The sequence below is a fragment of the Epargyreus clarus genome, unplaced genomic scaffold, assembly GCF_041222505.1.
Source record: "Epargyreus clarus isolate Ecla_fem2 unplaced genomic scaffold, WU_Ecla_fem_2.2 ptg000017l, whole genome shotgun sequence".
Classification (NCBI taxonomy): Eukaryota; Metazoa; Arthropoda; class Insecta; order Lepidoptera; family Hesperiidae; genus Epargyreus; species Epargyreus clarus.
This window is the reverse complement of record NW_027332225.1, coordinates 2,719,321-2,743,511: the sequence shown is the minus strand read 5'-3', so window position 1 is coordinate 2,743,511 and position 24,191 is coordinate 2,719,321. Positions and strand designations below refer to the sequence as shown.

At 34.3% G+C, this 24,191-nt stretch overlaps 1 protein-coding gene and 1 long non-coding RNA gene across 2 annotated transcripts in view; both read left to right on the top strand.

Annotated features, from left to right (window-relative positions):
* The window catches only part of LOC140748996 (organic cation transporter protein), a 36,106-nt gene extending 18,027 nt beyond the window's left edge, over positions 1-18,079 (top strand). Inside the window, exons 2-7 of the mRNA XM_073081994.1 lie at positions 2,895-3,073; positions 8,566-8,779; positions 9,426-9,681; positions 10,101-10,721; positions 14,977-15,155; positions 15,708-18,079. Of these exons, the coding sequence (XP_072938095.1) occupies positions 2,913-3,073; positions 8,566-8,779; positions 9,426-9,681; positions 10,101-10,721; positions 14,977-15,155; positions 15,708-15,872 (1,596 nt within the window). The 5' untranslated portion in view covers positions 2,895-2,912 and the 3' untranslated portion in view covers positions 15,873-18,079. The remainder of the gene's footprint in view (positions 1-2,894; positions 3,074-8,565; positions 8,780-9,425; positions 9,682-10,100; positions 10,722-14,976; positions 15,156-15,707) is intronic.
* An 893-nt stretch (positions 18,080-18,972) lies between these two features.
* LOC140748963 (uncharacterized) lies at positions 18,973-23,109 on the top strand. Its single transcript, XR_012103008.1, has 2 exons — positions 18,973-21,673; positions 21,967-23,109. It is a non-coding gene; the product is annotated as an uncharacterized LOC140748963 (long non-coding RNA).
* The last annotated feature ends 1,082 nt before the right edge of the window (positions 23,110-24,191 follow it).

Here is a 24,191-nt window from a genome sequence, read left to right as displayed (position 1 = left end):
AACCAATTATCAATCGTATCAACGGCGAAGGAAAATATTGTAAGGAAACCTATACATGCTTTCCATGTTTTTAAATCAAATCAACATATTTTATTCAAAATAAGTTCTTTACAGAGCACTTTTTGAATGTCAATACAACTACCACCACTTCAGAAGGTGTTTCGTTATGGAAAAGAAGCGACGAAAGAAACTCCATAACACACATCATTTTAAAAAAATAAATGTTTTATACAATGGCACTTAACCTAATAGTACATGTGGAGCTGGAGCTACTTCGGACCACACCGTTTTATCAGTAAAATAGTCACTCAGACTATAGTACGCTTTTTACATAGCGTTTGTTTAAAGACAAGTTTGAACTTTTTTTATAAAGGAATGTGAAGCCTGTTAGCTCGCACTTAGACAGCTCGGTGGTCTATGACCTTATTGCTTATCATTCTAAAAGCCTTGATGCAGTACTTGGCTGATCATGAACGTCAACCAAACTTGATTTTTTATATAATATATGAGGAGCAGACGATTATGTAGTCCACTTGATAGTAAGTGGCTTTTACCGCACATGGACATCTGTAATACCACCAGATAAGATTAAATTGCGCCGTTACTTCTGAGGATTAATATGGAATGTCTCGGATGAGTATGCCTCCCTTACCACTTCAAACCAGAACACGGCAACGCTTAACACTGCTAGCAGGCAAAAATAATTGTGCCCAATAGTTACGTTTTACTTAGCCATAAAATGTTTTTTTTTTTTGTTGACGAGGGGGAAATCTTCAAAAGGTACCTGGTGCCATGGAAGTGAGACGGGGTTATGTGGGATTCTTACAGCACTAAAACTCCCCCGGTGACCGTCCTCGACGCTGCGTTGAGAACTCCGGGATCTCCAAAGGAACGCAACCGGAGTCTTCTAAGCATCTTGCTCCCGTCGGGCTCTATCCTGATGAGTATAAAACTCGCCAAACCATCAAGTGTATACGACGGTATGCGGCCACACATACCGCCGCCCTTCCTGGGGTCGCTAGCCGGGCGGTTCGAGCTCCCACTCTTACCACCCTCGACCCCGTAAGCCCCCTTTTAGTCGCCTCTTACTACAGGCAGGGGATACCGTAGTCCTATTCTGGTCCCGGAACTACAGGGACAAACCACGAAATATCCTAAAGACGTCCTAATCTTAAAATGTCCAAAAACATCCACGTTCTTATTAAAGTGTAAAATTGGCTGGTCACATAAGTACCGGTGTTTTATTTTATTGTCCCAGCGTTCCCACGGATGAGACAAACAATCGAGATTGCATTGTTGTCAGTTTCTCAGAAACACCTATTATTATAACTGTTGTGTATTTATAACTTAATGACTCACAGAATCACTATGGATTTATTGCGCAAACTTAGCACTGGGAGTTGAGTAAAAAACAATGATATTAAATAATGATAAATGCGACTAGGTAACGCGAAATTTGGGTGTGGTAAGGGAGGCATACTTATCCAAAACGTTCCAACCGGCCGATCAGTAGTAGGAGTCATATCTTGAGGTTGATGACAGATGTCCATGGACAACATTAGCCATTTACCAGGTGGACTGCATGCCTGTTTGCTACTTCTATATTATGAAAAAAGTTATAGAAGACTGTAATGCTATTTACAGACTACGGTGATTATAACCAGCTGATTGCCTTCAATGTTTCCTGATGAGGAATAAGTAACCAGTAGTAACTTATTGTTTATCAAAAAAGGCCTATTATCAATTGTGAGTTTAACTTTGTTTTGTTAAACGTTGTGACTTGTGAGATTCATTTTTAGTATACGTTTAAATGATGTTGTTCACACAAATAGATTTAAAGCGTTTATTAAAGATCTATAGTGAAGAATAATGAATATTAAAACTGAATTGAGTAGTTTACGTCCACACTCCACAGTTACGTGTAGCGGCCCTGACCCAAATAAACAATATGAATGAGTCAGATTTAAATAATGTATAGGAACTGGTTTTTCTTTACTAATGCAATATTTTACACTCATATTTGTTTATGTCCAACGCGAGATACAACGCATAGAATCCATCGTGACGACGTTTCTGTCACAAATTAGGATTCCATCATGATCATCATCATCATCAACTCATTACTGTCCCACTGCTGGGCACGGGTCTCCTCTCAGAATGAGAAGGATTAGGCCATAGTCCACCGCGCTGGCCAAGTGCGTGTTGGTAGACTTCACATACCTTTGAGGTTTTTTTTTTTAAACCTCTCAGGTATGCAGGTTTTTTCACGTTTTTTTTCCGTTTAGCAAGTGATAATTAACATCTAATACGTACATAACTTTGAAAAATCAGAGGTGCATGCCTGAGATTTGAACCTCGGATCCTCGATCGAGAGGCCGAGTTTCTTAACCACTAGGCTATCACTGCTTGATCTGCTGCTTGAATTCCATAATACTGTAGTTTTACGAGAAAAGCAACTAAATGATGCTGCGGGGGTTTCGTCAGATGTTACCTTTTCTCGAAAAACGAGATCAAAACCATTTTAAAGAAAAACATTTTAAAAGGGTTTTTTTAATTTTGACATATTAAAAAATACAATGAAATTTAATATGCTCTATTGAAGGATGTATGTAATCTAGTAATGTCTATACATTTTATTTAAAATGTGTGAAAATGATTGCATTCAAGTTCGTCCGCTTTACATACATAAACCCTACAATCTTACAAACACTGTTAGAATATAGACTCTACTTGTGAGAATATCCCCGATAGTGTATACACAAGATATACACAATATATACACAAAGAGGACGAAGAATATATACCCGATGTCAAATCACACTTTAAAATCGAATTTAGATTTAATTTTAAATTTCATAAAATGCAGCATGTTTAAAATCGACATAAATTTTCAGATATAAACGCTGTCCAAGATGGAAACGAAGAGAGAAATCAATTTAGACTCCGTGCTTGAGAGCTTGGGGCCGTATGGACGATACAATTTGCTGAATTTCGTCCTTCTCCTGTTCCCGGTGATGCTGAGTGCGTTCTACGAGTGTGGATTCATCTTTGAGGCGCAACAACAGACATATAGGTAAGTTTCTTAGGTTTAATTACGGTGGAAATGTTCGTCTTCATATGTATTGCATAAGAGATGTAGAAAATATGATGAAGAAATTTATTTGCTTGAGTGTTTGTAAGGATGTGTGATATCTGATAACTCTATAAACTAAAACCTCTCCCATGCTGATGGACTCGTGCCCACCAGAAGGATAGTAATGGTTTGACGACGGAATTTTCCACTTGATGGTTTGATTAACCTGGCGAAGAGATTCGTGGTTCGTCTGGTGGTAAGCAAATATTATTGTCAATTACCATTTGGAACATACAAATTTATTGCTGGTTTTTGGCAAAGAGACCTTTTTTTAAACCTTTGAAGAAACATGGTATCATGGAGTTACGAAAAGTAAGTTTTGTTCCACATATTAATTAGTAATTATTTTAATTCAATAACATTTTAATGGATTAAGAGTTTTAATCGATGTAAATGGCTATGGCATCAAAAGGATACCTGTCTCAAAATTCAAATCAAAAAATCCTACTCAAACTTTGACATTGCTGACCCTAAATATTTTATTTGACTCATAAATAAACATGTGTAACAAACTCCAAATAAATCAAAACACTTCGATTACTGAATTTACCCAATTTTCATCAAATACCGTAAGTATCAGACAGAACATGATCCACATAAACTAAAACTGAGTTACCATTTATCTTTTGAAATCCATATGACTAATCGCATAACCGATATTGATTTTGCTGATAAAGCTTGCCCGATAACGGCTTATCGATAATGATATCTTGAGATGAAGACATATTTAGTGGTATCATGTCCTCTCCAATAGAATTGATAACACATGTTCTGAAGATATGTCGGAAGAAGAAAGATTTCTGTAATCAACCCCAAAAAGCAGTGATAGCCTAGTGGTTAAGAAACTTGGCCTCTCGATCGAGAGGTCCGAGGTTCAAATCCCAGGCACGCACCTCTGATTTTTCAAAGTTATGTGCGTATTAGAAATTAATTATCACTTGCTAAATGGTGAAGGAAAACATCATGCATACCTGAGAGATTTATAAAATATCTCAAATGTATGTGAAGTTTACCAATACGCACTTGGCCAGCGCGGTAAACTATGGCCTAATCCTTGTCATTATGAGAGGAGACTCGCGCCCAGCAGTGGGACAGTAATGGATTGATCATGATGAATCAACCCCAGGTAGGATTAGATACCTGGGGTCGGCCACAGATGAGCCGCTACCCCTGAAGACTAAGCTGAGCACCAGAACATCAAACCACCCTTCAAACCAGAACACCAGAACCAGAGAATAGATAAAGAGGTATTTTAAATGTTGATGATTATGGAAGAAATATATTGTATGTTTGGAATCCCCTCTGAGCGTTTTAACACTAGTAATGGGCATTCTCACCAACCATTTTTATGTATTTATTTTTATTGTGTAAAGCATTTAGTACAATAGGACAATAACGATACATAAAGTTCACGTAAATGAAGCCTAAATGCTACCTTTACAGGTGTTACACATGTCAAAACTTAGTTAAAATGTTAGGATTAACAATAAAAGTATTAAAGGTAAATGATATTTAGATTAAGATGCAATCATGTCAAGTTAACAATCAATAATAATAATTAAGTCATTATATAATAATAGCAGGAAAATTATGTCAATTTTTATCACCAAAGTAATCGTATAGAAGCATTTTTTAGCTAGCCAATTTTTGACTAAATTTCTGAATTTTATATAGTTGTCGCTTTTAAAGTCCGGATTTTTATGATAAATGTTGATAGCCATATTAAAACTATTTTTGGCAGCCACTGATAGTTTTGTCATGGGTCGATATAATCTGTGGATTTTTTTTTATAATATGAGAGTAGCAGACGAGCATGCAGTCCACCTGATGGTAAGTGGCTACTGCCGCCCATGGACATCTGTAATCAACCCCAGATCGGATTAGATATTCCTACCTGAGGTCGGCCACAGATGCGCCGCTACCCCTGAGGACTAAGCTGCCTCGGAAAAGTCTATCTCCCTTACCACACCCTTCAAACCGGAACACAGCAGCGCCTAACACTGCTGTTATTAGGTAGAAATAGGTGTGGCGGTGGTGCCGCCGGAGTCGAACCACAAAGGGTTCTACCACCTTCAAGTTCCGATTGTTGGATGTTCCGATTACCGCAGGTTGAAAGATTATAACCCTGACCATGATTACCAAGTTAATAAATAAAGATTAGGAAGTGATACGGAATAGGTTTGCGGTAAGCGTGTAGCTTGCAAGGGAGCGCCAGCCTTAAATGCACCTTGACTTACGCACAGAAGGTTGTGGGTTCTCATTCTATTTATATAAGATTGCAGTGTGTGTAATTTTTTTTATAACCTCCATATTATATTTTTTTTTTGCACGCGTTTTATAAATAAAGCCAAGCGAGCAGACCGGCTACCTGATGGAAAGTTGCCCCTTTTTTTGAAGAGACCCATGTCACAGCCCTCCTGAAATTCCTCAGTGGGGAGTTCATTCCACTTGCACTTTCGTGGCAAAATCCCATTTTTATTATAGTATATTCGTATGATTTTTATGCAACAACTTATAGTTTGATTCATAATTAGGTGTCTAAAATGTAAACACAGGTTTTGTCCTATAAAGAAAATACGTTTCAAATGGTAGTTTCATATTTTTAACGATATTAAAGTAATACAACATAATAAAATAATAATCTAAATAAATTAAATTAAACTTCTAATATTTATATTACCTCAATTTCGTTCCATACAGTAATAATAGTAAAAACAAGGTTTATGGTAGAAAATTAAAATGGGATAATGGTAACACAAACGGGATCCAAAACATTTCTTGTGCAACCATTTTTAAGTTTCGTAGCTAATGTTATCTCGTTTTAATAACGCATTTGTTAAATTGTGTGTAGTTGTTAAAGTTTTTGTTTCTTGTTAATTTGTTAAGGTTTACAATACCTGTAATCGTATTTTGACAGTGACATTTCTTTGTTTACATTTATGACACCTAATTATGAATCAGACTATAGAGTCCTTTTTTACAATATAATAAATTACTTTTTATCCTAAAAGGATCTTTAACCTTTGTCTAAATATTTTGGCTTTCCAGCATTGCGTAAACTAAACTATTCCTACATCAATGACCGTAAGTGAATAGATCACTCCCAGTAATGCCTCCTCAGGGAACTGGGATGTGGTCGGGAATCTTTATTACCTAGTATGGGACCCATATGAGCACTTGGAGAAGTTCGGATGCAAGAAACAAGAAAGTGAGACACAAAATGTTTAATTAGTGACAAAAAGCTTTTAGCATTATGTTTTCATTAATGATAATATGGTGCTTATTCGTTTTTGTTAAGTGTAATATACGTTTGGAACGCGGGTTAGCTTTAACTGAGTCTTAAACTGCTGTTTAAGGTAATAAACAGAGTTAAAATACATCAAAGCTAAGTCATCAATGTCGCTCATCTCTAAAGACTAGGGCACATGTCACATGGGCACATGGGCTTTATAAGAGGGGAAGGAGATACTGCTTTGTTACCAAAACAGTAGCATAACGTGGGTCTGTATGGCCTGGGGTCGAAAATAAGAATCCCACATAACCCTGTCGCTCCCACGGTTTCCCCCTCATTTAAAAAAAGGTAAAATACAAGTTAATTAACTCTCCTCTGTTTACGTGTAGACGGTAAACAATATCTCGTTCCCCAGTAATGCGGCCCTTGGGAACATCGATGAACTCAGCAATCTTTATTGCCTCTATGTGCCCCAGGTGAGCGGTTAGGTCGAGCCGAGCCGAGCATTGGTTATGTAGACAGAGGCCAAGACGAAACAATAAACTATTCTACTAAAGGAAGAACCTTTCGTGGTTCAACTCCGGACGCACTGCACCTATTTTTCACTGATAAAAGCAGTGTTAAGTGCTACTGATTTGAAGGATGTGATAAGGGAGACATACGTATGCGAGGTGTTTCAGGTGCCCTCCGAAGCACGGAGCGCACATGACATTTAATCACTAGTGTTCGCCCATCCAGCTCCCGACCCCGCCTGACGTTGCTTAACTTTGTACGAGTAGATCAATTAAAATCTACGATATCTGTGCACATGACAACGATTATTACTGTATTTATTATGTCTTCTTTATTATAAATCCAGTTAAGTGTAAATGGTAATGATTACGTCATTTGCATGATAATATTACTTTAATATTATCCTGTATCATTTGCCGATTCTAAATAATTGACTAACCGTTGGATCTACTTATCGTATGAGGCATCACCTAATCGCCTAATGAATTTTAATTTGTTTCGACCGGAATGATCGATTGTCGATGATGAATTGTCGGTTCATTGATCTTTATTCGGTTCAAATTCAAATCAAAATTAGAATATTAAAGTGCCAAACCTTCATACAGGGATTCAGCTAATTTATTATTACCCATGTCTTGCATATTTATATACCCATTGGTTGTTTAAAGTTAGGGATCTTGAAACCGCCATTTAATTCAATATTTATTTATTCTCAATTTATTTATTCTCTCATTATACACCTCTAAAAAATGTGCAAAAGGGCAAACATAATGCCTGATGGCATTCTCTACCAGTCAACCCTGGGTGGATGTAGAGAATTTGCAGCAGGTGTTACAAAGCAAGAAAAAAAAAACGACAAACAATAATGAAAACAGCAGATATTATAAATATGTATTAGAAGTAAGAAAAAATACATATTAAAATGATTTAATAAGTATATATTATAATATATATATATATATATGTATGTATATATACCTATATATAAATACATATAAATAAACTAAATTATATAAACCAAATTTATTAAACATATAATTAAATAAATACACATAAATAGTAACGACAGGAGATTACGAGTAATATCTTAGATACCTAATAAAATTATCCCTTACGCACAATACGTTTGATGAATAAATATAATTTAAACTGTATCCTTTTCTATTTATTGATCGTTACTAATTAGTAATTTACAATTTCTATTACTTATTACTTATCACAGATGAATTCCAAGCAAACGGGGTCTTACTATATGCTCGGAATTTTGACGTTTTACGGGAATTCCATAATCATTCTAAAAAGCAGTGATGTCCTAGCGATTGAAACTCGACTTCTCGATCGAGGGGTCCGAGGTTTGAGTCCCAGACACTGATTTTTTGAGTTATGTGCATATTAGAAATTAATTATCGCTCTCTTTAAAGGCGAAAGTAAACATCGTGAGTAAGCCTGTATACTTAAGATATTTATAATTAAAAATCTCATAAGTATGTGATGTCTATCAATACGCACTTGGCTAGCGCGGTGGACCATGACCTACTCCTTCGCATTCCGAGAGGATACCGGTACCTTACACAATTTGCCACCGCGATGAACTATGGCAAAATTTTCTCATTCTGGAAGTAGACAATGCCCAACAATAAGACAGTAATGGGTTGAGGATGAAGACTAACGATAAACTTCTTTTCAGGTGCAAAGTCCACGGGTGTGAAGAGAGATTCAACGACACCTCTTGGGTGGAATACGCCATACCCCTAGCAGAGGACGGCGAGCGAGACCAGTGCAAAGTATACGTCCCTTTGAATGCTACTCGTGAATTCATGTGTGTCCCTGAAGACTTCTCCAACAAAACGAGGGAGTGCGACGAGTTTGTTTATGAGGAGGGCCAGTCGTTCATAAAAGAAGTGAGTATTCTTAATACTAGTAGTAAATGGTATGAGCAGCAGACGAGCATGCATTCCACCAGATGGTAAGTGGCTACTGCTGCCTATGGGCATCTGTAATCAACCCTAGATAAGATTAGATTCCTATCTGAGGTCAGCTACAGATGCGCCACTATCCTGAGGATTTGCTGGAATGCCTCATATAAGTATGTCCACATACCCCAACCTTCAAACCAGAACACTGCTCTTTTTACGCAGGTGTGTGGCGATGGTGCCGCCGTGAAACCACAGATGGTTCTACCTTCCAATGATGATGACAAAACAATGTGGTTGAAGTACCCTCTCGGTCGAGGGCTCTAAGTTTCGAATCCTAAGCCACTTCTCAGATTTTTCAAAGTTAATAGGTATTAGAAATTAATAATTAAAAGTAATATTATCACTTATTTAAACGGTAAAGAAAAACTTTGTCAGGAAACCTGCACGCCTGTGAGTCCTTTACAGAACTTCTTAAAAGTTTTTAAACTGTGAAGTCTAGGAAATCCCACTTGGATCCTCAAGGCTAGCAACAGTTACCTCTGGTAGCTCACATGTACTATTCGAGGTTGATTGATCCAGGTGTGTCAGCTGTGACCATTATCAGGAACTCATGTAATTTCCTCTATTCCAGTTCAACCTTGGCTGTCAGGAATGGAAGCGGGCTCTGGTCGGGACCATCCACAACACCGGTATGTTCGCTGCGATGCTGTTCACAGGAGCTATATCCGATCGATACGGTCGCAAAGTTGCTATCGGGATCGCGTCTTGTGCCAGCTTCATCTTTGGCATCTCGAGAGCATTCGCGCCAAACTACCTCACGTTCCTCGCTTTCCATTTCCTTGAAGCGGGCTTTGGGGGTGGGTTGTACCCGTCTGCATATGTTTTGGGTAAGCATCTTTTGTATTAAGTTAATTTGGCCCAGGGTTTCATTATTTTTGACTTCCATATTAGTGCTCTTATGATACTATGTTGCTCAAAAAACTAAGCTTTATTGAAGATCTGTTTAAACAAGTTACACGAATTCAATTTTCATCATTACATTAATCATTTCAATAGAAAAAATAATATTTGAAATAACATAGATAATATCTTTAGAATTCAAATATGTTGGAAGCTTAATAAATAATCTTTTTAGGATTAGTATAAGCCCGTTGTATTTTGCGTTGCTAATTAATAAAATAATAAACAGATATCTTAATCTATAAATCTTTTATATATTGTATCTCCCCGTTCTTATTTGATCTATCCTTCTGAGTAATTATTTCTGTATCTACTTCGTTAGTTCTAAAGTTCTTGTTTCTTACAGCCGTGGAGTTAGTTGGTTTGAAGCAGCGCGTCTTAGTCTCCGCTATGTGTAACATGACGTTTGTGGTCGGCGTTGTCCTCATAGCAGTAGTCGCTTGGTTCGTCGACAACTGGAGAACCTACATCCTCATCCTGTACGCACCAGCCATCATCGTTGGCGCTTACGTTTGGTTCATGAATGAGAGCTCGAGATGGCTTCTGAGTAAAGGAAGACGAGATGAAGCAATACGAATCCTGAAACGAGCTGCGAAGATCAACAAATTAGATCCAAGGTCGTTAGATTTAGACGCATTAGGAGATCCGTTGTTGAAGCCACAGAATCAAACGATGGACAAGAAATCACAGTTTTCGAAGGCGATACGATCGAGCATAATGTGGAAGAGGGTGTCAATATGCTCGTTCCTGTGGCTGACTTGCTCGCTAGTGTACTACGGGATGTCGATCAACTCGGTGATGTTGAGCAAGAACCGATATGTGAGCTTCATGCTGGTGGTGTTGGTGGAGATCCCGGCGTATGTGGTGGTAGTGATAGTGTTGGACAAGTATGGGAGGAAAAAGACGTTAATAGCAAATTACGTGACCTGTGCGGTGATGAGCCTCCTGTTTGCGTTTTTGCCGAGATGTAAGTATTATATTATTTTTGTTCTTGGTATGTTAAGTGCTTAACTTTTAGAATCTGTTTGACTTTTAGAACTGTTAGAGATACTGTCGCGCCTGTTTTATAAAATTTAAGTTGGAAATAAGCATACCTACGTGATAGGATTGGATTTCTGCCTGAAGTTGGACACTGGTACGTTGCTACCCCTAAAGTCTAAGATAGAACGCCACGTTAAAATATTTTTGCCTTAACACACCCTTCAAACAAGAACACAGCAGCGCTTAATACAGCTATTATAACGAAATAATATATTACACATATTTTTGCACTATTAGCTGTTGTGTAGTAAGACGAATTATTCCAATTAAGTAATCATAATACTAATTTAAAACGCATCCATCATCGATTCCAGGTAAAACTCAAGTTATATTAGTAGTTCATTACAGATGTCTATGAGCGGTATCGACTAGTTAAATCCAGTTAAAAATCTAAGAACCCGTAAATAATAGGAAGTACAGAAAGTTAATTTTGAATTTATTATCACTAATTTTATCTTCTGTGAAATTGTATATGATAAAGAACAATACCCCATGATAAATCTAGATGCGTGTTAAATCTGTATCGTTACAAATTCTTTATTATTGATGTATGAGTTTACGTAAAAGACGGTACTAATGTCATTTAAGTCGATAAACAAAATTCTTTATATTCAAGTTAACGGCCATTTTTATTTGATTTACTTGGATGGTTTGGTTAAAGCCCGTTTAATGTTTGCATTAAAGTTAAATATAACAATAACTTTGACGGTAGCAATGGAATGTAACCATTTCGTGTTGCACCTATTTATTTGTCACTAATGCCATTTGTGTCGCTGTCACCCATAGATTAGTAAAGATTACTCACTCCTAACAAGAAAATGTTCCCAGTTTTGAGAATTGAAATAGTTGCGTAAAAAAGTTTTGCCACGTCTCCGTGCTAAAATGTCCCTAAAATATTCGAAATAATTATTTATTTATTACGTAAATTACGTAATTATTACGTAAATTAGTTATTTATTTGTAAATTTTCTCTAAAAATGTTTTTATTAGTCAAGGATTCAAAAAAAGAACTTACTAAAATAAATGTTTGTGGCTTCATTCAATTTCAAGGCGGCGAAGTATCTTTACTAATCTATGCTGTCACCACAATTTTTAGTCGACGTTGACAGATGTTGACAGAAGTTGACAAATACAATAACTTTAACCGATCGAAATCGATCGTTATCTAAAGTAAAATGGTGCAACTAATTATTTTTAACCATGGATTTGACGGTTGGTTAGGCTTTCGTAAATGTTAAAGTTGCATGGTGCAACCCACCCTTTTTTCTGATAAATGATCTGTCTGTTGATCTAATTTTATAAACCCAAATGAAAAACTTTATAAACCCAATGTTTTGGATTCTGTCTGATAAACTGATTTTGGATACCACGCAATTCAGAAAAGATCAAAGTAAACACTTTTTGGAAGAGTAAAAACACAATCTGCTTTTATCTCGAAAATATTTTTGGTTTCTTGCGAACTAATCTAAAAAGTCACAGAATTGTGTTAGTAAATAAAAAAAAATATTGTCTGTGGCTGTATCGTCATAGATATACTAAAACAGTCTATAGTCTATGCGCGTGCTAAAACCATTTGTTCGTTTGGCGCCATTTGTCATTGTTTGTCGACATGTCGTGTGATGCAGACGTGTTATTGTCTGTTACTGTAATTAATTCAAGTATCACTGGGATTAATCACGATAATCTAGAGTAATTGTGTTATTGAGTGTTAACTATTAAACAATGATTCGCATTGACACACATGAGCTTAATAATATAAACAATATGAAATCTTTATATAGGTACTTTTTATGTGTTACAAATAGCAATGAGCATGCTATTAAATCAACCCATTTTAGTGTCCCACTGCTGGGAACAGACTCCTTTCAAAGCGGAAAGTAAAATGTCATAAATGCATGTATGTCATTTTACACTGGTCGAGAGCAAATTGGTAGATTTGACATACCCTGAATTACCCGAATTACCCTTATTTATTTGTTGAATAAATAAATACCCTTATTTATTAGTTAGAAACAACAGTGATATGATAGACCCTGATAGAGGTGTCCGAGGTTCAAATCCTAGGCACGCACCTCTGATTTTTCAAAATGATGTGTGTATTAAAAATTATTTGTCATATGCTTAATCGGTGAAGGAAAACATCGTGAGAAAACCTGCATACCTGAAAATTAAACAAAAACAATGGTATGTGAAGTCCACAAATACGCACTTGGCCAGCGCGATGAACTATGGCCTAATCCTTCTCATTCTGAGAGGAGACCCGTGCCCACCAGTGGGACAATAATGGGTTGATGATGATTTGTATAGATATAAATACATGTAATCATATTTGCTAACAAACAGCCCGCATGCTTGTTTACAACTAATACGTGTAAACTCCGTAGTACCATAGTAGTACGTAGGTGTAGTGTATACACGCGAGCTACTGAATGCGGGTTCGGTATATTTATTGCGTACTACTTTGAAATTAGGTCACGAATTGTCTTTTTTTGAGCGAATTCCGAACATTACTTTCAAATAGCTACTTATTAATTATTTATGAACATTTATTGGACTACTTATTTATTTTTAGTATTTATTTATTTCTAAAATGTATTTTTCAATGTTTTATACAACTGTCTTCTTATGAAAATAACGTAGCAAGCAAGCATGCAGTCAACCTAATGGTATGTGATAATTGCTAGTCATGGACATCAATAATCAATCCCAAATAGGATAGATATAAACACATCTAATCATATTTGCTTACAAGCAGCCCGTATGCTTGTTTACAACTAACACGTGTAAACTACGTAGTACGTAGGTGTAGTGTATACACGCGAGCTACTGAATGCGGGTTCAGTATATTTATTGCGTACTACTTTGAAATTAGGTCACGATTTGTCTTTTTTTACGTAAAAGTAACTTTATTTGCAAAATAAGTGAATTCCGAAAATTGGTTTCACCTGGACATCTGTAATCATCATCTCAGATCGGCATTGGATGCGTTGCTACCTATGACGACTAAATAACATTGCGTCTCTCTTACATCCTTCACCAAAACACAGCAGTAACACTGCTGTTACAAGGTAGAAATAGAATTCCGTCTGCGTCGAACCACGGAGTTCTAGCACCTGTATAAAAACACTTGTGACCTTCATAGTGATCGGTCAAGCGATATGTTATCTATAAATACAAGTATCATATGGTATACTAGCATCTATTTGTAAATATTAAAAGGTTGTCCGCGATATAGATTAATTCCCAAAACGTTATTTTAATTACTGTTTAAAAATTTGGCGTTTTTTAATAGATTGAAGCAGCAAACTAACATGCAGTCCATCTGATGATAAATGGACCTCTGTAACCAACTCTACAAAGAATTGGTCAGTTCTAGTTCACATAGTTCTACCTAAAATCACAAATGCGTCGCCACTCCTAAGGACTAAGAGGTCTTCTCTGATTGGTTTCATATAGAAATGTAGCTCATGGCTAACAGTGTGAGATCTAATGAAAAAAGTAGATGTTTCCGTCTTCAAAATAAATCGAATATTGAATAAATTAAAGAAAAAATACGTTATATTATTAGTTATTAAATTGTAACCATAATTAATGATAATAACGAATATGACGATGTTGATGATATTGATAATATGTCACAGCGGTCTGGTACTGGTGGTATAATGTGACGCTATCGTACAGTTCCGTCAACATTTACAGATAATAGATGTCCATGGGCAGTGACCACTTTCCATCAGGTGGAATACATAATCATTGACTACTTTAATCTTCAAAACAATTATGCTTCTTATGACCCACCATCAGAACTTTATGCTCGCTTATAAGACTTACAATAATTCGCCAAGTACGAGTCGAACTCGCACATGGAGGCTTCCGTACCGCCAAATGATTATTTTTTTACTTGTTTTTATTCATTTTATTCTTTTCAACAATACTTAGTTATATGAAACAACAATAATAAATAAATTTTCAATAATACCTAAGTATTTTTTGTCCCAACTCCATCCATTTTTGTGTGACATAACTATTTATGGTACAAACATATAGATGGTGTTGGGGTGATGATGAATGAAACACGATTATTATAAGATATGTGATTATTAGATTAGTGTGATTTTTGTAACAATGATGACCATCTAGACGATATTGATGATGATGATAATATTGATGATTTGTCACAGCGGACTGGTACTCAATCGCGTTATACCTGGTCGGCAAGTGGAGTGTGACGCTGGCGTACAGCTCCGTCTACATCTACGTGTCTGAGGTGTTCCCTACAAACATGAGGCAGACTCTCATCAGTGTGTGTTCTACGTCTGGGAGGATAGGATCACTGATCGCGCCGTTAACGCCGTTGCTGGTAAGTTTATTAATAACATGGTTAATTTCTGGCAGAAGCTGAGCTTAAAACCCTTAGAAACTCATTTTGGGATTAGCAAAAATTTAATAGTATAGTAATTTTAAAAACTTTTAAATTAAAAGGTTTATGTTGATTGTATGTAAAAGAATCGGGTAATAGTAAAAATATCCATTACAACTTGTTAAAAATGATAGTATTTAAAAAATAAAGTTAATTAAAATATAATTGGCGGGTCAAAACTCACAACAGACTGCGTATTTATGCGAATGATTGAAACCCTCGGTATAAGCTAAAACTTAAATCCATTTTGACACTAAATTATCTTTATCAATATGTCTAATTTTGATTACTTTTGTCACACTGAAAAAAAATATCAGTATCATTGTAATGTCTAATGTAGTTTTATTTTAGAACAACGTTCCAAATAACGTTATAACGTTATGCTGTAATATTTTATAAATATTAACAACGTTATAAATCACGTTACGTTATATATAGCGTTAGTACACTATAATATTTTTATCAATATGCTTAATCCAAACCATTTTGCAGTCACAGTACCACAAATCGATGCCAACAGTGATATTTGGAGGGATGTGCATCATCTCCAGTACATTGGTCCTCATGCTGCCGGAGACCCGGAATATGAGGCTTCCAGACACAATCGAGGAAGCAGAGGCACTCTCCAAAATGAAGAACAGGGCGGATATCTTGTAATTAGGTTAGGACAATGAAATTTAAATTAAAAATTGAAACTCCCGACGCGAAAGAGCTGACGATATTTTAATAGCTAACCGTATATTATACTTAATAGTATTAGTATTTCAGAAATACATCGAGTGAAATTATTATTTCACAATTATCCACTACCAACGTGTATGGTGGTATATACTCTTATTTTAAACCGTGCAGTATGCATCTATATACCAACACCATGATGTTTTTATTTAGTAATTGAATACATTTTGTACATACCCAAGAACATTTCATCAAGTTAGCTTTAAAACTAAATTATAACACACATGAATGTCCGATTTCTAGAAATCGTCAAATTTTGATCTTTGTAAAATATAACATCGCTCTTCTGGCGTCGGGGGTTAAAAAGATGGAAACTAAACCTTTAATCTCGTTTCTTAACCAAGACTGTATTAATATTGCTACTTAAACTTGTATAATATTGACACCCTAATTGTAAAATTACCAAATAAAATCATCTACAATTAGTCTTGATTATCCTGAGCAATTTTACTCGATAACAAAAATATTAAATTATTTTAAATAATTATCTTACAACTAAAATGTATAATATGTATATTATTATTATACGCACTCCTAATAGAACTGATTTTAATTATATTAAAATAAATAATAATATAATTTTGAAAAATGATAGCACTGTATTTATATTTAAATGTATGAATAATTGCACTTTATTGAAAAATAGGTTTCTTAAATTGAAGCTACTTAAGTAATAAAAATATTATTAATTCATTATTTTATAAATATGTGAAAAACATTAAAAATATCGTATGAATAAATAAAAAATGTCACGTTTTTTTATTGCAAAAGATATAGCTATAAATCTCAGTAAATTGAATTGTATTCTGTTACAATTAATTTTTTAAAGTATTTCATCATAATCCATCAATTATTATTCGTGTATTGTTCAATTTTCTTGCATTATTCTCCTAAATAGCAGATATTATACCTAGTGTAGAAATATAACGATATAGCAATTCAGACTCGAAGCAAATAGCAATATAGCATAATAAGCAGCAAATAGCAATAATAGCAGACCTGTTATAACGATGGTATTTAATATTTTATAACAAACTCTTTAGAATACTGAACGAGTTCAAAGTATTTGATCAAAGAATATCAGATATGAAGACCTTATTTATTATTGCGCTCAAAATAAATTAGTTTCAGCCATTATTATATATTAAAGGAGACGTTTACTTGTATAATAATTCGATAATGTTGCACTTTACAACCCTAAAAGACACTACTTGAAGCATCGATTCGCGTTTTAGCTTCGTGTTTTTGCGTCCAGTACCCTAAGTATGAGTTTTTACGTTCTTACAAAAATGACGTTTTGTTTCTGTTTACGTATTTCCTATATATTTCAAATCAGTTCTGACACAATCCTCTAGGGGCGCTGATTGGAAATGTATAATACGTAAACAAATACCCAAACAGACATTTTTGTAAGAACGTCAAAACTCATTCTAAGGGTACAGAAGTAGCTACGAAAAACAGCAATTTTTACGCCCCGCACATGACGGGGCGTAAAAATTGCATTATTACATTTAAATTCAGAAAAGCAGCTAAAGTCGGAAGCATAGTATTGAAACATCATATCCGATGAAGACATCAAGTCTACCTTGATAGCAAAATCCGAAACTATATGGATTAGTGAAAAATTCTGAAAGGAGTTTAGGGGCCGATTTTGATAAAAATTAAAAGCGCATTATTAGATTTCTAAATATGCCTTTTTAGGGTTTCGTACCCTAAGGGTAAAAACGGAACCCTATTACTAAGACTCCGCTGTCTGTCCGTCTGTCCGTCTGTCACAGGGCTCTATCTCTGGAACCGTAATAGATAGACACTTGAATTTTTACAGATAATGTATAACGGTGGCAGCTATAACACCAAATACTAAAAATACAAACAGTTGAATACAAAAAGGGGACCCCTTACAACAAACGGCTATTTCGATATTTATCGAACTAACTAATGATTCGTTATAGGTAGAAAGTTAACTTTTTACAATTTTTAGAATGTATGTACTTCAATGCCTGCTATAATAACAAATACTAGAATTTAATGAAAAATGAAAATTTGGTGGTACGGAACCCTCCGGGTGCGGGTTAGACTTGCACTTGGCCAATTATTCTTTGCCACTTACCTTTTTTCCAGAATGTGTAGGTTATAGATAGGATAGATAGGTTTAATCGGGTAATTTTGCTTTTGGAGTCCTTCAAGTATTACGTAAGCGTTTTTAGGGGGGCGGGGGGTCTTTGCTTTGCTTATTTTTAATGACATGGGGGGTAGGGGAGTCTAGATGATGATTACGTCATCGGTAGTTTGTTACTTGTTTACACGAATAGCAACCCTAACATTGCCTTTACTTGAAAACGAAACGCATTTTCGGGGATTCCCGCAAATCATGCATACGTTTAGGCAGTTTTAAAATTATAATTATAACATTATTATAATATATAAAAAAAAAATTAATTGAAAAATGTTTACGTAAGCATGGGGGAGGGGGTAAGAGCTTTTCTTATTTTTGCTGACAAGGGTGATCGCGGGGGGTAAATAATTGTAATAAATCTGCTTACGTAATACTTGAACGGTATCAACAGTAAGTTTCTGCCTTAAACCTTACTAATAATTTTGTGAAATATACTTTAAAAATCATCACCAATTATGTTATTACGATAAGCATTACATTTATACTATTTATGTTTAATTAAGTTCTACTTTACTGTATACAATTGTGTTGTCCTATCAAATGTGCTTTCGCCGTTTTTTAGTCTTTTAGATAATTGTGTTTAAGAGTTATATTTCACCTTGTAGATAACTAGACCACGGGCCTTCGAATATTTTTTATGATTAATAAAAAGTTTAAACTTCGCCTACTCTACAAACATTTCGCTTAATCAAAAGCTATGCTACAAATGTTTGCACACCTACAAAAACCAAGTCAAATGCAATCCATACGTTTAAATTTGAAAAAGTTTGGCAAGCATTCGAACGCGGCATATGTACGAGTATGTATGTCGATTTGGTTATTATCTAATACTTATACTTTACTTATACTTCAATCGTTATTTCTTTTTTTTTATTATATAAGAGTAGGAGACGAGCATGCAAACTGGAACACAGCAGCGCCTAACACTGCTGTTATTAGGTAGAAATAGGTGTGGCGGTGGTGCTGCCGGAGTTGAACCACAAAGGGTTCTACCACCTTCTTAATTAATCATAAAGAAATATTCGAGGGCCTATGGTCTATACCAAGTTCGATTCCCGATCAAATATTTCGAAATAACGAGCTTGATTTGATAACTTTCGACATACTATTTCTTAATTTCAACGACAAAATGGCGAACGTATATAATTACAAAAAGGCATTTTTCGTTCATATGCGAATAACGACAGTATTTTTAGCAACTAAGAGTCCTTTTCGAGTTAGAATAAGATTGTATTTATGGGACCAATGAAATCAAAAATACGGAAACATCAAATCCTAGCTGAAAGATGTGTTCGAGCTCTTAAGGAAATTAAAATGTTTTTGCCGGCAAAATGTTTTTGTTTTAAATATACACAATGGAGGAATATTTTTACGATATAGAAAAAGCAGCTGCCAGTGTTTTGCCAGCTTTGTGTTAAAAGTAAAAATGTTTAGAATATTTGAAAAATGTAATGAAAATGATAATCTTTATAAGTGTACAAAAATAATTTTCGATTATATGTATGTATTAGCATCTATTTTCTGACGTAATAAGGCAGTTTTTATACATACGCATAATTTATCATGTAAATGAGTAAAAAAGATATTTCTATAGACGAAATTGTATAGATTCTTAACAAGTCTTATACATATGTCTCATTTCCATTTTCACTACATGAAAGAGTATTTTGGTCACATAAATGAATACATAATTGTAATAGAACATAGGCATGCGCATTTTTTTATTTTGTACTTCTAGGACAAAATTCCTGAGATAAATATGAAATACCCATTAGAAGTTATAAAAGTTTAGATTCTTTAGTTTACCCGTCTCAAATGGCTATAAATGATAGCTATCCATTAGGCAACTCATTTGCCTGAACACAAAATTAAAAAAAAAAAGAACACTAAATATTATAAATAAAAAAACTTAGTTTTAATTAATTTACGGTATTGCCTAACTATTATACCGATTTTTGATAGTATGAAAAAGTGTAACTAACAGGAAATAAATGTATTATATGTCATTTACATCATTTTCAGATAATATTTCAAACAGTTTTCAGCGAAATTTTAGGAAATCAAAAACAGGTAATACAAAACGACATATTGGATTGTATTTTAGTTTAATTACAATGTGAAATACGTGGAATCCATGAAACATGATGAAACTAGCAGTTGCTTTAACTAATGGTCAATAAACCTTAAAATAGTAGACTTGAATACAATGTGCTTTGTTGTTTGTAACCACAGATCCAATGTCTAATAGAAATGGAACATTTGTTTTATATAATACTAGCTGACCCGGTAAACTTTGTACCGCCTCAAAATCTATTTATCAAATATATTTCATACAAAATATAGCCTATGTTACTCGTGGATAATGTAGCTTTCGAATGGTGAAAGAATTTTTAAAATCGGTCCAGTAGTTTTTGTCCATTACAATCAAACAAACAAAGTTTTCCTCTTTATAATATTAGTATAGATATCTATTATTATAAATAACTAGGTACATCCATAGTTTAAAAAGACATGGATATCTTAAAATATTGTGGTTAAGTTATCTTTAATGCAAAAAATCTTTGATAAAAATAATGAATAGAAACAAAAAATAAGATTTATGTTTTGTACATCACAATAAAAAATGCCATCGGAAATTTTACAATAATTTTACAAGTATGTATACAAAATTATTCAGTTGTCATTTCTGGTAGACATTTGCTCTGTGGCTTATATACATCTAGTATTAAGTGGTGTACGCACAGTTAATTCTGTTTCAACTATGTTATACACCTATGAGTATATTCGGATAGTGTAGAAACCGCTGTATCAATTTCCAATAATATCCTATAGTTATATTAATATTACGACTATATTTTACAACTTAATATATGCACATGTGTGATTATTTTGCTAACATTAGGTATTTAAAAGGTATTCAAGTACCTATTTTAAAACATAACTAATGATTTCAACTTAATGTGATTTGCCATTATCATACACACGTCTTTATTCGTCCAAACACGATCAAAAAATATAGACAAAGCCTCCCGAGTCATTGCATTTAAGCAATAATTATAAAACACTAATTAAAAACGAGTGACCATTAGTGCGATAAAAGAACAACGTTAGTAGTAGAATGTATTTTAACGCACAGAATACATGCATTTATATTTTTGATTTTATTATCATACAAGAAAGTAACTTCAAAGATTTTATATGGCATGACTGGAATGAGTATGTATGCGTCATTCGTTCGTTCAAATTGGCAAGTTAAAACATTTTGTTGGCTTTATCTTCTTTTTTTTATCTGAGTATTCTCAGACGGTTTTATTATTATGTCTTGGCACATCGTGACAAATGAGGTTCATAGAAATATAATTAACTTTTGTCGAGATACCTATAATTAAATACTTACCATAAAATCTGGTTAAAATAATCATACATATGCTATTATTAGACTCTCGTAATATTTATTATTAAATTTATATGGTAAATTAGACATAAGCAGTTCTATTTACAGTATTTTTACCATAGACTTATAGGAAAATATAAAAACCTACAGGCATAGATTAGTAAAGATACTTCGCCGCCTTGAAATTGAGTGAAGCCACAAACGACTTATTATAGTATAGTCTTTTTTTGAATTCTTGACAAATAAAATAATTTTTAGAGAAAATTTACGAATAAATAACTAATACTATGTAATTTACATAATAAATAAATAATTTCAAATATTTTAGGGACATTTTAGCACGGAGACGTGGCAAAACTTTTTTTACGCAACTATTTCAATTGTCAAAACTGGGTACATTTTCTTGTTAGGAGTGAGTAATCTTTACTAATCTATGCCTACAGGTAATAAATTAGTCACTTGGGTCATATAAGCCACACTTACGAATGTTATTTGTCAATTTTTGGCTTGTCAGAGACAAGTCATCTGCTTTTAATACCGAAAGTAGAAATACCTAAAATATATTAGTAAATTAATAAAAAATATTGTAACTAACAATTAGCTTAATAATATTAGTTGTTACTTTGTGCAAATTGTAAAGTTGAAACTACTATGACACATGCACAAGCAAATAATTGCGATAAACACCTAGGACATTTTTTATATTTATACTTAAAAATAATCACAAACAAATTTTATTGTGTCATTTTTCTATCTACTATGAATTCTTAATCGAAAATGAAATTATATTATTAATTTTGTATAGGCCCAAGGGCACCAAATTTTGTAAACATTATTTTGTGTTTAATGTACTACCGGATCCGAACACGGCCTAATAACATCTCGCAAAAAATGTGGTTCTTTTTTATAGTCATTATCGTTATTTTTAGTTCTACGTTTTAATTAATAATATCCGTAATCTACTTACCATATTATGTGGCATTACATTGATAAAAATAATTAATCTTGATTGAACAAACACGCCACACATATTTGAATTATTAATTCATTTATAGTGGTTAAAATCTGGATCTGAGGTTCAATCAGACAAAATCCTCTATTTTTTCTAATTATATTCATAGTAGTAAATAATATAAATTAAACGGTAAAGGAAAATGTCACTTAGATCTTTCAGTATCGGAACACTTAAAAAAGTTTACAAGAGTGTGAAGTTTATCAATCTATACTTAACCAGCGTGGCAGACTATGGCCTGAACCCTGAGAGAAGACCCGTGCCCAGAATGAGACAATAATTGACGATAAACTTATACTATATTGAATGAATGAAATAATATTATCTTTATAAGTCTATGGTAATTAGTAACCTTGTCTATGGTCGCTTATATTTTTTTTTTAAATTTTGTTTATCTTAATAATTTATGTTCACACCTATTACTTAAAATGCTACTTATTATGAACTCTAATTTGAGCAATTTACTGTAATAATGTTTTTGTCTACCTTTATTGTGCCCAAATATTCCTTGTCTACTATTTAGTACAAATACTTTTGTAAAATTCGCATTTTTTACAATAAACTTTTAAAATCATGTGTTTTATATTACCATATTTTACCCTTTTACGAAAGATGTTTTATTTCCACACTTAACACATTCCACTGCTAAACCTGGAGTTAAACCACTCTGCTCAAATGGATATTGGTGGAAAAAGGTATATAATATAGGAGTAGCAGACGAGCATGCAGTCCACCTGATGGTAAGAGGTTACTGCCGCCCATGGACGTCTGTAATCAACCCCAGAAAGAATTAGATATTCCTACCTAGGACGGGCACAGATGCGCCGCTATCCCCGAGGACTAAGCTGGAACGCCTCGGAAAAGTATGTCTCCCTTACACCTGTAATCAACCCCAGATACGATTAGTTCCCACTTGAGGTCAGCCACAGATGCGCCGTTATACTTAATGACTAGGCTGCAATGCCTCAAAAATGTATCTTACCACACTCTTCAAACCAGGACATAGCAGCGCTAACCACCGCTGTTATTAAGCAGAAATAGAGCCCTGTGAGAGTGGCAGACAGCGGAGGCTTAGTAGTAGGGTTCCGTTTTTACCCTTTGGGTACGGAACCCTAAGAACGAACACCTACTATATTAATTTACAGTGTTATTGATTTTCCCTACAAGTATGGTAATCGCACATAATGCTGGTGGAAGACCCTTGACAGATCATATTTTCTAATTAACAAAAAAATTGTGAGCCGTCACGGGACGCCTGGCAGATGTGAAACATCGACATTATTTTGTAAAAGTAATATGCAGAAAAGAACATATTGTGATAGGAACTAAATATGTCATAATGATAAAATAAAATATTACGATATTTTCCAGATAACGATGACTATTTATTGAATAAACATTTATTTTCATTAAATACAAAAAATTACGAATTTATTTCAAATCGTGACTACTTAATTCGCACAGTCGATTGCGCATGGCGACGCGTCGCCACACCGTACACACTACTGCATATAGACTGTATATACTCGTATTTACCATCGTATAGACGCATGCTGTGGCGCGTCGCCACGCCAGAAATCGGTTTTACGTGCGGCTATAGATGTTTCACATCAAAAAAAATACAGGTCCTGGTAAAGACTTCTGTTACTCAAATTT